At 40.5% G+C, this 15,896-nt stretch overlaps 2 protein-coding genes across 2 annotated transcripts in view; one reads left to right on the top strand and one right to left on the bottom strand.

The window, feature by feature from the left end:
* SPIC (Spi-C transcription factor) overlaps positions 1–8,740 on the bottom strand; it is a 177,771-nt gene extending 169,031 nt beyond the window's left edge. Inside the window, exon 1 of the mRNA XM_042781825.1 lies at positions 8,660–8,740. Within this exon, the coding sequence (XP_042637759.1) occupies positions 8,660–8,740 (81 nt within the window). The remainder of the gene's footprint in view (positions 1–8,659) is intronic.
* Position 8,741: 1 nt separating this feature from the next.
* ARL1 (ADP ribosylation factor like GTPase 1) overlaps positions 8,742–15,896 on the top strand; it is a 13,079-nt gene continuing 5,924 nt past the window's right edge. The window contains exons 1-4 of the mRNA XM_007947209.2: positions 8,742–8,745; positions 10,246–10,383; positions 14,383–14,464; positions 15,642–15,753. Coding sequence (XP_007945400.1) covers positions 8,742–8,745; positions 10,246–10,383; positions 14,383–14,464; positions 15,642–15,753 — 336 coding nt within the window. The remainder of the gene's footprint in view (positions 8,746–10,245; positions 10,384–14,382; positions 14,465–15,641; positions 15,754–15,896) is intronic.

The raw sequence follows: 15,896 nt of genomic DNA, 5'->3' as shown, positions 1-15,896 counted from the left end.
AGGGTCCAAGCGTGCCATACGCTAGAGACCATTCTCAAAGCTTCTCTTTATATACAGGAAGCAGACCACATACCCAAAGGCAGCTACTCAGCTGTTCCCAGTAGATTCTACCATGGAGTTGATTACCAGTCTCATCATGGGGAATACTACATCCAGCTGCCCAGCCACTCAAGTAGGCCTAGCCAAGTTAACACACAAACATAACCACCACATGCACCAACCACCAAAGCAAAAGATGAGGAAATTGAAGATTTTTTACCAACTTCTGAAGTCTGAAATTGACCGAACATACAATAAAGACGTGTTGATTATCACCAGCGATTGGAATGCAAAAGTTGGAACCAAAGAAGAATCAGCAGTAGCTGGAAAATAGGGCCTTGGTGATAGAAATAATGCTGGAGATTGCATGATAGAATTTTGCAAGACCAATGACTTACTCATTTCAAGTATCTTTTATCAACAACACAAACAGTGGCTATACATGTGGACTCTGCCAGATGGAATACCTAAGAATCAGACTAACTACATCTGTGGAATGAGGCAATAGAGAAGCTCAAAATCTTCAGCCAAAACAAGGCCAGGAGCTGATTGTGGAACAGACCATCAACTGCTCATATGCAAGTTGAAGTTGAAGATAATTAAAAGAAGTCCATGAGAGCCAATATATGACCTTGAATATATCCCTCCTGAATTTAGAGACCATCTAAAGAATAGATTTGATGCATTGAATACCAATGACCAAAAACCAGAGGAATTGTGGGATGACATCAAGAACACCATCCTTGACGAAAGCAGGAGGTCATTAAAAAGACAGGAAAGGAAGGAAAAAAACAAAATGCATGTCAGAAGGGACTCTGAAACTTGCCCTTGAATGGAGAGTAGCTAAAGCAAATAGAAGAAATGACAAGATAAAAGAACTGAACAGAAGATTTCAAAGAGCAGCTCGAGCAGACAAAGCCAATTACAATGAAGAAATGTGCAAAGGCCTGGAGTTAGAAACCCAAAAGGGAAGAACACACTCAGCATTTCTCAAGCTGAAAGAATTGGAAAAAAAGAAAAATTAAGCTTCAAGTTGCAATACTGAAAGATTTTATGGGCAAAATAGTGAATGATGCAGGAAACATCAAAAGAAGATGGAAGGAATACACAGAGTCATTGTACCAAAAAGAATTCGTCAATGTTCATCCATTTCAGGAGGTGGCATATGATCAAGAACCAATGGTATTGAAGGAAGACGTTGAGGCTGCATTGAAGGAGTTGGCAAAGAACAAGGCTCTAGGAATTAACAGAATACTCATTGAGATGTTTCAACAAACGGACACTGGAGGCACTCACTCACTATGTCAAGAGATTTGGAAGACAGCTACCTGGCCAACTGAGTGGAAGAGATCCATATTTGTACCCATTCCAAAGAAAGGTGATCCCACAGAATGTGGAAATTATCGAACAGTATCATTAATATCACATGCAAGTAAAGTCTTACTGAAGATAATTAAAAAATGGCAGCATCAGTATATTGATAGAGAACTTCCAGAACTGCAAGCTGGATTCAGAACAGAACGTGGAACAAGGGATATCATAGCTGATGTCACATGGATCATGGCTGAAAGCAAAGAATACCAAAAGATGTTTAATTATGTTTTATTGACTGTGCAAAAGCATTCAGCTCTGTGGATCATAACAAATTATGGATAATATTGAGAGGAATGGAAATTCCAGAACACTTGATTGTACACATGAGGAACCTGTACATAGACCAGGAGGCTGTCGTTCAGAGAGAACAATGTGATACTGCATGGTTTAAGATCAAGAAGGGAGTATGTCAGGGTTGTATCCTTTCACCATACTTATTCAATCTGTATACTGAGCAAATAATCCAAGAACCTGGATTATATGAAGAAGAATGAGGCATCAGGATTGGAGGAAGACTCATTAACAACCTGCAATACACAGATGACACAACTTTGCTTGCTGAAAGTGAGGATGACTTGAAGCATTTACTGATGAAGATTGAAGACTACAGTCTGTGGTATGGATTACATTTCAATATAAAAAAAAAACCAAAATTCCTCACAACTGGACCAATAAGCAGCATCATGATAGATGGAGAAAAGACTGAAGTTGTCAAAGACTTCATATTACTTGGTTCTACAATCAACACCAATGGGAGGAGGAGTCAAGACATCAGATGACGTATTGCATTGGGCAAATGTGCTGCAAAAGACCCCTTTCTAGTGCTAAAGAGTAAAGACATCTCCTTGAAGACTGTTGTTGTTGTTGTTATATGCCATCAAGTCAGACCTGACTCATAGCGACCCCTCCTTGGTTTTCTGAGGCAGTATCACTATGGAAGTAGATTGCCCAACCTTCCTTCTGAGGAGTGGCTAGTGGGTTTGAACCGCCAGCCTTCTGGTTAACAGTCAAGTGCCTTAGGCACTCTGCTACCAGAGATGTGCCTAACCCAAGCCATGGTATTTCCAATTGCCTCTTATGCATGTGAGAGCTGGACAGTGAAGAAGGAAGACAGAAGAAGAGTTGATGCTTTTGAGTTGTGGTGTTGGTGACAAATGCTCAGAGTACCATGGACTGCTAAAAGAACGAACAAATCTATCCTGGAAGAAGTGCTACTGGAATGCTCCTTGGAACTGAGAATGGCCAGATTTCATTTCACCTACTTTGGTCATGTAGGTGAAACCATTCCCTGGAAAAGGATATCATGCTTGGTAAAATGGAGGGTCAATGAAAAAGGGGAAGGCCCTCACCAAGATGGACTGACATAGTGAATGCAACAATGGGCTCAGGTATAGCAAGGATTGTGAGGCTGGCACAGGACCGGCCAGTGTTTCGTTCTGTTGTACATAAGGTCACTACAAGTTAGAGATGACTCAAAGGCACTTAACAACAACATGGCTTAACTTTCAACCAAATAAGAGGCAGGCCTATGAACTGAACACCTACACCACAGAGATGCACTTCTTAGAACATCTACCATGGGAGATCAAAAGGGCAGTATCTGCACAGGGAGAAAGACAGGGAGACAGGAATTGATAGGCAAGAAGGACACAGGGCAAGGGCAATCACAAGGAGGAAGTGAGAAGAGAGCTGTTACACTGGGGGGGGGTGTACCTGGAGTCACAAACAAAATGTGTATGAACTGTTGAATGTAAAACAAATCTGCTTTGTAGAATTTCACCCAAATCACAATAAAAAGTTAAAAAAAAAAAGTTGGATTCCTCTACATCAACAAAGAGATCTCTGAAAAGGAAATAAGGAAAATAACATCACTTATAATAGCTACCAAAAAGATTAAATATGTAGGAATAAATCTACCAGGGAGACAAAGACCCACACAAAGACAATTATAAAACACTACTACAAGAAAGTATGAGATCTACAAAAATGGAAGCATATACCATACTCATGCATAGGAGGACAGAACATTTTGAAAATGTCAAAACTACCCAAAGCAATCTATAGATTCAATGCAGACCTGACCCACATTCCATCAACTTTTTTGTAAGGATATGCAAAAACCAATCACTAATTTTATATAGAAAGGAAAGATACATTGTATATATATATAAAAAAAAAACACTACTGAAGAAGAACAAAGTACTCCCACATCTCAAAACCTACTATATAGCCATAGCAGTCAAAACAGCTTGGTATTGCTACAACAACAGACACATAGGCCATTGGAACAGAATTCAGAATCCAGAAACAGGCTTATCCACATATGGACAGCTGATCTTTGACAAAGGCCCCAAACCCATTAAACAGGGAAGAGATGGTCTCTTTAACAAATGGTGCTGGCAAAACCGGAGATCCATGTGCAGAAAAAGGAAGCAAGATCCATACCTCACACTGTGTTAGACTGGGTTCTCTAGAGAAACAAAATCCAGTAAAGCTTATAGAGAGAGAGAAATAAATTTATCTTGGGAAAATGGCTCACACACGTATAGAAGCTGGCAAGTCCAAAGTTCCTGGATCAAACGTCAAGCTGGAGGCTTTTCCTGGCTCCCGCAACCGCAGGGGCCAAGGAGTTCAAGGCTGGCAGGCAGTACACTGGCTGTTGACTCTAACGAATGACGAATCCAAGATCTCCAGGCTCACTCACACATAGTTATAGGCAGCACAAAGGAATCCGGATCCACAGAAGAGTATCTGGAAGCAGGCCACACCCGAGGGAAACTCCCCTTCGACAGATTGGCCACTCAGAACACAGTCATCCGATCCCATCATGGAACAACCACACAGGACTGGGGTCCAGCCAAGTTGACACACAGCTCCAACTATCATACACACCATACACAAAAACTAACTCTAGATGGATCAAAGACTTAAATGTAAAACCTAAAACTATAAATATCATCAAAATAAAAGTAGAAACAAACTTAAGAAGCCTAATTTATGGCGTAAACTGACTAGCAAACATAACCAAAAATGCACAAACAGCTGAAGAGAAACTAAAAGACTAAGACCTTCTGAAAATTCTATTCTTCTGCACATCAAAAGACTTCTCCAAAAGAGTAAAAAGAAAACCTACAGAGTGGGAAAAAATATTTGTCAGTGACATATCTGACAAGGAACTTACCTTTAACATTTATTGAAAACTTTAACACCTCAACAACAAAAAGTCTAACATTCCAATTGAAAAACAGGCAGAGGACATGAACATCTCACCAAAGAACATATTTAGGTGACCAAAAAACACATGGAGAAATACTCACAATCATTAGCCATTAGATAAATACAAATGAAAACAACAGTGAGATATCACCTCATTCCAGCAATAATAGCAAAGTTCAAGAAGAGAAAAAACAACAAATGCTGGTGATGGTGTGGAGAGACTGGAACTCTCATACACTGCTGTTGTTGTTGTTGTTATGTGCCGTCGAGTTGGACCTGACTCATGGCAACCACTCCTTGGGTTTCCGAGGCAGTATCACTACAGAAGTAGATTGTCCAACCTTCCTTCTGAAGAGTGGCTGGTGGGTTTGAACCACCAGCCTTCCAGTTAGCAGTCAAGTGCCTTAGGCACTACACTACCAGAGCTCCCTATACACTGCTAGTGGAACTGTAAAGTGGTACAACCACTGTGGAAGATGGTATGGTGTGTCCTTAAAAAGTTGGAAATAGAAATTCCATTTGATCTATCAATTCCACTTTCAGGTATATATCCTAAAGATGTGAGAGCCAGGATATGAACAGATATACACCCATATACACTGCAGCACTATTCACAATAGCAAAGAGATAGAAACAACCTAAATGCCTATCAACAGATGAATGGATAACCAAACTATATCCACAATGGGATGCTATGAACACTAAAGAACAATGAAGAATTGGTGAAACACCTCATAACGTGAATGAACTTGGAGGACATTATGCTGCATGAAATGTCAATCACAGAAAGACAAATACTGTATGAGTCCACTACTATAAAAAGTCAAGGAAAGGTTTACACATGGAAGGAAACTTTCTTTGTTGGTTAGCAAGGAGGGGAGGTAAGAGACATGCATTGATTTGGGTGAAGGGAAAGGCAATACACCAAAAGTGGTTGAGTAGCAATATATCACTAAGGAAAAGGAAGGTATGGAGAGGTGCACAAGATAAACAACAAAGGTAATATTATTACAGACACAATACTGTATTATCAGTAATAAACACTAGTCTATGGGTGGATACATAGGTAGACAGACAAGATGGACAGGTACGGGTAGGTAAACAGGAAAATACCCATGACCACATATAGGTTTGGCAGATGATATTTTTATGTACATATTTGTATGTGCTATGAAAACGTCCCTATATTTTTATAATAGAGCTAAGAGGGGACAAAGTCATGGTAACTTCTTAGCCACAACCAAACTTGACGGAATGATTCAACCAGACCTGTGGGCTTGGGACCATGGTCACACGGGACATCAAGCTCAACTGGCATAACATAGTATATAAAAGCATTGTTCTACATCCTACTCTGGTGAGTAGCAACTGGGGTCTTAAAAGCGTGCAAGCGGCCATCTGTGATACAACTATAGGTCTCTCCACGTCCAGAGCAAGGAGTAAAGAAAAGCAAAGACTCATGGAAAAAATTAGTCCAAAGGACTAGTGGATCATGAGAACTGGAGCCTACATGACCCTTAGACCAGAAGAACTAGATGGAGCCTGGTTAACACTGCCAACCACTGAGAAAGGGATCTAATTTGGTGACCCTGGACAGAGTGGGAGAAAAGTGTAGAACAAAACTTAAAATCATTAAAAAAAAAAAAAAAAAAGTCTTACTGGTCTGATAGAGAAGGGTGAAACCCCAGAGCCATGGTGCCCAGTTACTCTTTGGGCCATGAATTGACCTCACTCCCATGGCTTAATTTTCAGCCAAACAACAGTCAGGCCCACAAGGTAAAAAAATTATACCAGGGAGGTGCATTCCTCGGAACAATCAACCATAGGATATCAGAACGGCAGCATTTGTGCAGTGAGAAAGTTCAGAGGGCAGAAATACATAGGAAAGAAGGACACATGGAAAGAAGTGGGCAGAGAGTTGTTACATTGTGGGGATTGCAATCAATGACACAAACAAAATGTGTACGGACTGTTGAATGGAAAACGAAACTGCTCTGTAAATTCTCACCCAAATCACAATGAAAAGTTTAAAAAAACAGAAGTGAGAATAGCCAGTGTCCTCTCTTGCATTTTGGTCATGCTGCCAGAAGGGGCAAATCGTTAGATAAGGCTGTCGTGGTCGGTAAAGCAGAGGGTGAGCAAAAGAGCAAAGAGCTCAATGAGATGGGTGGACACTGTGCTCCAGCATGGCAAGGATTGTAATTATTGGCACAGGACCTGGCAGCGTTTCCTTCTGTTGTACGTAGAGTCACTATGAGTCAGAACCGACTTGGTGGCACCTAACAACGTTATGGCAATTCTTCAGGTTAGAACTGCGATGAATATTAAAGTATTACATATTTTATTGCACTATGCCTTTAATGTACTGATGTATTAGGTATGATAGCACAGTTTGTATTTCTAGTATTTTGTTAACAAATTCTTACCAATCTTCAAAATTGTTTTTGGTGCATTTTATTGTATTGAGCATTTCCTACTAAAAAAGTACTTTGAATCTTCAATTTAGTATTTATACGCTTGTTGTTATGTGCTGTCCAGTCAAACCTGACTCATAGAGACCCCCTACTTGGGTTTCCCAGGCTGTATCACTATGGAAGTACATTGCCCAACCTTCTTCGGAGGAGTGGCTGGTGGGTTTGAACCGTTAGCCTTCTGGTTAGCAGTCAAGTGCCTTAGGCACTACTCCACGAAAGATCCCATACAGTATGTTAGGAGTGTTATTTATTTTTTTTAAATTACCATCGTGCCTAAGGCACTTGACTGCTAACCAGAAGGCTGGCAGTTCAAACCCACCAGCCACTCCTCGGAAGTAAGATGGGGCAATCTACTTCCCTAGTGATACTGCCTCGGCAACCCAAAGAGTGGTCGCTATGAGTCGGGTCCGACTCGATGGCACATAACAAAAACATTTTTAAAGTGTATTTTATTACTATTTTTTTAAAATACTATTTTTTAAAGCGACTCTACACTGAATTCCAGTATCTTTTATAAAATAGAATTAAAAAATATTTAACATGGTTTTTTCTTTGTATTGAAATGTTTTGAGACAGTGATTAAAACTGAGTATTATTGTCACTTTAGATTTAATTATAAATGAATGTGTAGAAGAAGTTTCATTTTGCTACTTTCAAATCCAATTACAAAATCTTGGGATGAACAAAATTTGAATTAGCGTAAAAACGCAGTATTATTTGCAAAATAAGGAACTAATGTGTAGCTGTATTTCTTCAGATGAAATTGCTCCAGGCTATTCATTTGCTAAATAGAAATTTCAGATGGAGCGTAAAAATACAGATTCGAACCGGTTCAGTCATGATCCAAGAAACGAAACCATAAGCAAATTTTTAAAATTTTGGTGAACGGACACGATAATTGGAATAGGGGTAAACTACGGTTCGAAGCCCTGGACCAGAATCCGTCGGAAAAAAGAGGTGTGGGGGAGCTACGACAGCCTTCTAGACCAGGGCGACAGTAAAAATCGTCGCAGTTTGCAAGCGTAAGTCTGCTCCGCATTGGTGGCGAGGTGTTATTACTATTAAGTCCTACTTCCTCCTCGAATAAAACACCCGGGGAAAGCCGGGACGCAACCACAGCAAGCTCCAGAACCCACATCTTCGGCAATCGGCGCTAGCAACCCGTCCGGCCACTCATCGAGGACAGTTTTGCATTTTCTACTCGCAGATTCGCCACATTTTTGAATCAGAATTTAAAATGAAAATTGGAATTTCACTATTTAAAAAGTCTCTTCTGTGTAGAAAACTAGAAGACAGAGAGATCTGAAGCCTTGAATATTTTTTTCTCTTCTGATGTCCATAATATCTACAACCAGCCGGCCAGGGACATGCGTCGAAAGTGAAAACGCTGACGCTCAGGTCGCCGTTCCCAGAACGTAGTCGCGGCGTCTCCACGCTCTTGCCCCCGCCTCCGCCCCCGCCCCCGCTGGGATTCCGACGTGGAAGTTGCTGGCGGACCAGGCTTCCGAAAAAACCGCCTCGGAGCCTGAAACCGAGGCTGAGGTTAACGGCTGTACCGGTGCTGAGGCTCGAATAGGAGTCGCTGCCGCGGCCGGGGCTTGTTTCTGATAATCGGCGAGGGCGGGCAGGCGGTTCATCATGGGTGAGGGGTCAGAGAAGGGGTCCTGGGAGAGCTTGAGGGTTCTGCAGCCAAGGGCTTGGATCGGGAGGAGGTGAGGGGAAGCGATAGAGTAGCCACGTTCTCAGGGTGCGGGTGAACCTGGCTTAGTGAGAACTGCCCGCGTCAGTTTCCCACCTTCATCTTGGCCGGAGGTGTGGACTGCATCCCCTGACTATAAACGCCCCTTGCCCCCTCATACCCACTACTTGCTGTACAGAGTTGGGTTTGTGAAGACAGGCAACGTGTGGGCCGCAGGTTAGCTGAGGTTTATTGGATGAAAGATAAGAATTGACCCGATAGTGGAAGCTTGATTCTCTCTCCAGGACGATGGGACTGCGTCACTCTAAGGAATTCAAGTGGGAAGTGTTGCTTATGTTTTACAGCCGTTTCTTTGTTTATAGCTTTTCTTGTAGTGGGGAAGTCAGTAAATGAAATTTTAATGTCAAATTTTGGTCTGATTATTGAGGGAAGTCTTTCACCAGCACGGTCATCAGATAACTCTCCCCTCCACCCCGCCAGAGACCAAAAGAAGGTGCAAAGTCTGGTTGTTTAAATCCCTCCACAATTTTCTGGGGAGTTTACTTCCTGCTCCCGTAGAACACAGGCAGAACACAGGCACTTTCCTGTCTTCCATAACCCCCTTCAGTTTTGTTTGCCTGTCATTTTTCCACCTGTGAGAGGCAGAAAGGGTCTTAATGAAGTCACTACCCTCGTATTAAACTTGCCTAGAGTTCTCTAGCTCTTGGTATGTTCATTTCCCCGAACTCGAAGCTTAGTTGTGTCAGATAACCGTGTATTGTATGTGGCGTCTCTTCTGTTGTCTTTGTGTGTGTGTGTGTTGTTAGTGTACTTTTCTGCAATATCTTGCATATATTAGGAAATATTTTATGGTCCATTAGATGCAGCTTTAGGTTGTTTTGTTTTAAGTAGATTTTCAATTTTTAATGAAAAATAGTTGTTGGCATTTTCGGCTTCTGTGTCTCAGTTTCTTGTAGTTAATATTGCTTGCTGGAGAAATCTCCAGAATTGAAGATCATTATGGTGACATTACTGTTGTATAACAATAATCATTGCTTTACATATTTGAGGACCTTATTGACCCACTGTCGTTCTGACTGGCCCTTTTGGTTTTTAGGGATGAGATCATGCTAAGGTCACTATAATCCCCTGACTAGAAATTAAGCACGATGGCACACAACAGCAACACAGAAATTAACCACCAGGATGACAGTGGCCATATTATTCTGTAGTGTATCCTCTGTGCTCCCTGGCACAGTATTTGGGACATGATAATAATCAGTAAATATTTATTTGATGTTGAATAATATATTTCATTGGGAGCAAAAATAAGTACTTATGAATTGAAGAAAATAGTATATTATTTAATTTGGTGTAGCATCTAAAAGGCAAGATTAAATGTTTTAAGAACCTGTTTTCAAATAAATGGTTCTGAATACGGTTTCACTTTTACTATGTTTTTAGGTGGTTTTTTCTCAAGCATTTTTTCCAGTCTGTTTGGAACCCGGGAAATGAGGATTTTAATTTTGGGATTAGATGGAGCAGGAAAAACCACAATTTTGTACAGATTACAGGTTGGAGAAGTCGTTACTACTATTCCTAGTAAGTGCTGGTATGGTGAGCTAATTGTAGGAACTTTTTGGTTTTCATCTAACTTAAGTTTTATTTCTGAAGTCGAGACTTGGAATTGATAAATCATTCATATAATAAAGTAATTAAGGTTTGTAAACTTCTAGGATAAGCATAATGTTTATAACACTTTTTTTATGAACCAAGAGGCAGTTTTGTGCCATTTAAGAGCCCCTGTCCTACTGCTCTAATGGCGTAGTGCCTACCCAGAAGGCTGACGGTTCAAACCCACCAGCCACTCCTCAGAAGGAAGACTAGGCAATCTGCTTCTGTAGGGATCCACCTCAGAAACCCAGGGAGGGTTGCTGTGAGTTGGAGCTCGCCAGCAGTAAGCTTTTTTCGTTTTTGGCCTACTGCAGAGGAGCTGTGGTGGCAAAGTGGTGAAAGCATTCAACGGCTAACCAAAAGGTCTGCCATTACTATGTATGTATTTGTGTCTGTTATAAAAATGTCCACATACAGTTTAAACCCAACAGGAGGTGAAATTAGGATAACCTCTTAGCTACAAATAAACACCTTAAGAGAGTGAGTTGCTGATCCTGTGGGCTGGGGACCAGGGTTGCAGTGGACATCAAGCTCAATTGGCACAACATGGCATACAAAAATATATGTCTACATCTTACTTCAGTAAGTAGTGACCAGGGTCTTCAAAGCTTGGGAATGGCTATCTAAGATGGAACTATTGGTCTCTTCTTCTCCGGAGCAAAGAAGAGTGAAGAAAATCAAAGATGCATGGAAAACAGTTAGTCGAAAGGACTAATGAACCATGAGAAATTCAACGCAGAGACCAGAAGAACTAGATGGTGCTTGGCTATCAGTGCCAACCACTCAGAAAGGGATCAAAATTGGAGATTCTGGATAGAGTGGGAGAAAAATGTGGAGCAAAACTCAAAATCATAAAAACGGCCAGGCTTACTGGTCTGATAGAAGACTGGTGAAAACCCAAGACCGTACTCCCAAGTCACCCTTTAGGTCTAGAGTTGAAGTCACTGCCCCCCTCCTCCCCCCGGCTAATACATTGGTGATTTGAACCCACCTCCTGCTCTGCAGGAAAAAGATGAGGAAGTCTGCTTCCCTCGGGATTTACACCCTTGGAAACCCTAGGGAGCAGTTCTACCCTAAAAGATCACTGAATTGTAATTGACTCGATGGCAGTGGGCTGGCTTCAGTCCTACTACATGGTAGGGTTTTGCTCTTTATAAATCAGCTTTGGTTAAGTCCCTGATCTCTTGAGAGCTAGCATCTCTACTGATACTATGAAGATAATATCCACTGCCTTTGAGAGGAAGTGAAATAAAAATATAAAAGTAAACCAATATAAGATGTTTTATCTACACTTAGTGATATTACATGTGAAGTAGATTTTTTGTACTTCTTATTATTTTTAATTGACTTAATTTCTCTTAAGTAATTCTATTGATTACATTTGAAGATCTGAATTGTAGACACATTGGTGAAGTAATCTGGGACCTAAATCAAGAATTGGTAGGCAGCAAATAGCAGGGATCAAAACTAAGAAAATAAGTTTTAAATCAGTTATTCGTATCTTAGAAAAATATTCTCAAACTGTCTTGTTTGACTAAATAAGAATACTGTTATTTATACCTTTTTCACTTTTTGACCTAAATTTACTTAAAACTAATACAGTAAAACCTGCGAAAGTTCAGAACCTGTGTAAGACAGAAACCTGTCAGAAAAGGAAAATTCAGGTATTTTCCACTCAATAGAGAGTGATGGAAAAGTAGTGACTGCACCCTGTCAAAGGCAGAAAAATTGCAAGACCCAGAAAAACAAGGCAGCCCCATTGAGTTCTGGCTCTCACAATTTTTAATGTACATTTAAACTAAGAGTTCATACAGCTTGCTGGAGTGTCTTTAAATGATGTATCCAAAGTTTTGTTATCACTCAGGATATTTCTATATTATTGGTATTTAAACGTTCAGATTAAAGAAAAATAATTTTTTAGGCCCATGACATCTATTATTTCTTTTTGCTACCTGAAGTAAATTTCAATTACCTTGGGTTTTTGCTTCTCACAATTGCCCATTTATGCTGTGGTGTCTCTTGGTGGCCCCTGCACTGCTCACAGCAGCATGGTGTACTTTTAGTGAATGCTGTTTTACACCCCATTCTTGCCCTTTACATGTACACAGTGGTTCTTATTTATGGTGATCAGGTGGTTACACGATTGCCTGATTCTAAGGAGGACGTCATGAACTTGTTAGTTAGTCTTTCACTTAGGGTTGTTATAATATGGTTGTATTTTAATTGTAATAAGCATGTTTGCCAAATATTCATAAGTATATTTACCAATATACTCATATCTAAAACAAAAATTAATTGTCCTATTAGTTAAGTCTTTTTAACTTTGATTTTTTTTAAGCTTATAAAATACTACCAAAAAAAATCCCAAACTCACTGCCGTCGAGTCATTTCCAGCTCATAGTGACCCCTCCTTGGGTTTCTGAGGCAGTATCTCTATGGAAGTAGATTGCCCAGTTTTCCTTCTGAGGAGTGGCTGGTGGGTTTGAGCCGCCACCCTTCTGGTTAGCGGTTAGATGCCTTAAGCACTATGCCACCAGAGCTCCTTGTAAAATATTGTTGTTGTTGTTGTTTTTTGCCGTCGAGTCGGCCCCAACTCATAGCGACCCCTCCTTGGGTTTCCGAGGCAGTATCACTACGGAAGTAGGATTGCCCAACCTTCCTTCCAAGGAGTGGCTGGTGGGTTTGAACTGCCAGCCTTCTGGTGAGCAGTCAAGTGCCTTAGGCACTATGCTACCAGAGCTCCTATGTAAAATATTAGTAGCCTTTATACATACAACTCCTTTTTCCAGCATCCTCTCCACTCTTCTTTACATGAGAATAGAAGTGTCCTGCCTCACCTCTGTGTGGCAGAGAAAAGGGATGGGACTCTGCTTTGACCAGCCATCCACCTGTGACTTCATTCCAAGTCAGATTTTGAGGATGTTTGCAGAGGGTAGGTAAGATTGCCAGCCTAAGAGAAACCAGCTTCCAGTAAGCAACGTGCCACCATTGTTACATCCTTACATGCTAAAGTTTAGAATCTAGTCTTTGTTAGTTTTGCTCTCTATTATTTGCTGCCTGGCAAAATTCTAGGTTTTTCTAGTTTACCTACAATTGTACTTTCTAATATAACTTTCTGAACAGTTTTTGTATGCTAGTACTGCTTAGTGCCTAAGGCATTTGACTGCTAACCAGAAGGTTGGCAGTTCAAACCCATCAGACACTCCTCAGAAGGAAGACTGGGCAATCTACTTCTGTAGACATGGCACCTCGGAAACCCAAGGAGGGGTTGCTGTGGTGGCAGTGAGTTTGGTTTTTGGTGTCTTTACTGTATTATGAGGGAGCTTAACATAGTAGGATGTTCACTGGGTGGTTGAGTGATAATTCTCGCGTTGCATTTGGTGTGGTGCCTCAGGTGCAGCCGCCTCCTTCCTGTTGGTGGCGGCTTGTCTGCTGGTTTCAGCAGAGCTTCTGGACTGTGATGCACTAGGAAGAAAGGCCTTGCAATCTACTTCCAAAAATCAGCCAGTGAGAACTTTAGATCACAGGGGAGCGTCATCCAGTCCACACCTGATGGCAGATGGCACAGGTCCGGGCAGCTCCTCGTTCCGTCATACCTGGGGCGTTTATGAGCCGAGGTCAACTTGACGGCAACTAACAGCAGCAAGAATTACACAAATTATAAATTGTTTATATTCTAACATATTTTGTATAATCTAATGATGCTGATCTTGCATTGGTGGTGGTGGGTTTGTGTGTGTGTTGCACAGCTTACTATCTTGTCTTAAATGTAATAATGTCAACCAATAATGTGATTCAATAATTCAACCATTGTTTACATGCACGGGACAAGCATGATGTGTAAAGCAGTCATTTTAATTGGACTGAACAATTTGAAGATAGAATATGTTCGTCTTACACATATAACTGGTTTGGTTTCTCTTTCAGCCATTGGGTTTAATGTTGAGACAGTAACATACAAAAACCTCAAATTTCAAGTGTGGGATTTAGGAGGACAGACGAGTATCAGGTATGGTACAAAGCCCCGATTATTTATTTTGTGGTATTTAATATTTATTGGCTCTTCTACAGGTTAATAGTTAAACCAAAATATATCTTCTTTTGTAAGTTAAATGGGAGCTACTAACTTTAAAATAAGGTACAATTTGATATACCTGTTCTCTTAAGAGCATCAACAAAATGAAAATCTGTTTAAGGAGGCCAGTTTTTCAGATATCATTTAAATGAAAAATCTTTTCACAGAAATTTCAAGACCTAATTACTTTCACTAGTTTTGAACTAAAAATGGTACTATATTTAGTTCTTGTCATGCTTTTCTCTGTGAAACACACAGTTTTGGAATTCATAAAAATTCTTCGCAGGCCCAGCAATTAGAGCTAATGTGCCTATAGATGTGCTCCAGAACTTGGGTCTTCTCTACCAGTCTGTGCACTAGACATGGCAACTGTGAATGCTCGACTACTAGCTGAAAGGTTAATGGTTCAAACCTACCCAGAGGCATCTTGGAAGATAGACCTGGCGATTTGTTTCTGAAAGGTCACAGCCTTGTAAACCCTGTGGAGCAGTTCTACTCTGCACATATGGGACCGCCGTGAGTCAGAATCGATTGCTGACGGCCAACAACAGCAACCTGGTTGCTCACTGTGGTACCATCTGAAAAGATTATTAGCATATTCCCCAGGTATCCTGGCTGCTTTTAATTCATTACATCTCTTGAAACTGGTTTTGAGACTGTTCTAGATTTTAGCCATTGCTACTTCTTGTTGTCGTCAGTGATAATTTAATGCCTAACCTAAGTGATAAATTCAAAGTAACTAAAGTCACATTTTAAAAAATTTAAATCTACTCATTTTAAGGGGTTCCTAGTTAGACTTGTCTGTGTATAACCTTTCTACCTGCACATTTAGTGATTTTTATAGACTATAAATATATTCTCTTAACCTGAAGTCTGAAATCATTCTGAAACTCCTTGGTCCTGTGATTTAATGCTTATCAACACTTTTATGACCCCTTGTTGTCTGAGAGATGTTACATGCCCATCAGAGACAGTGGATCTTTCTGTGATTCTAATGTAGGGTGGGGCAGGATTGGACATATAACTCCCCATCATTGTCATGAGCCCTGCAAGTTGGCACTTCAGTTTCTTTCAAATAATAATATATTCTTTATTTTTGAACTTTCTCTAGGCCATACTGGAGGTGTTACTATTCAAACACAGATGCAGTCATTTATGTAGTAGACAGTTGTGACCGAGACAGAATCGGCATTTCCAAATCAGAGTTAGTTGCCATGTTGGAGGTAAGAAAACTTTATTAAAATGTGGGGAAGCAATGTACATTTGCTCTTCATGTTTCAGTATATATTGATTTGCAGGAGTAATTTAAAAGAATGCAGAAATTTTTTTCTTTTTCATGCCTTTAGTATCTTTTTTTTTTTTTTTT

Source organism: Orycteropus afer, unplaced genomic scaffold, assembly GCF_000298275.1.
Source record: "Orycteropus afer afer isolate SDZICR_OR568_19922 unplaced genomic scaffold, OryAfe1.0 scaffold00177, whole genome shotgun sequence".
Lineage (NCBI taxonomy): Eukaryota > Metazoa > Chordata > Mammalia > Tubulidentata > Orycteropodidae > Orycteropus > Orycteropus afer.
This window is presented reverse-complemented; position numbering and strand designations above follow the sequence as displayed.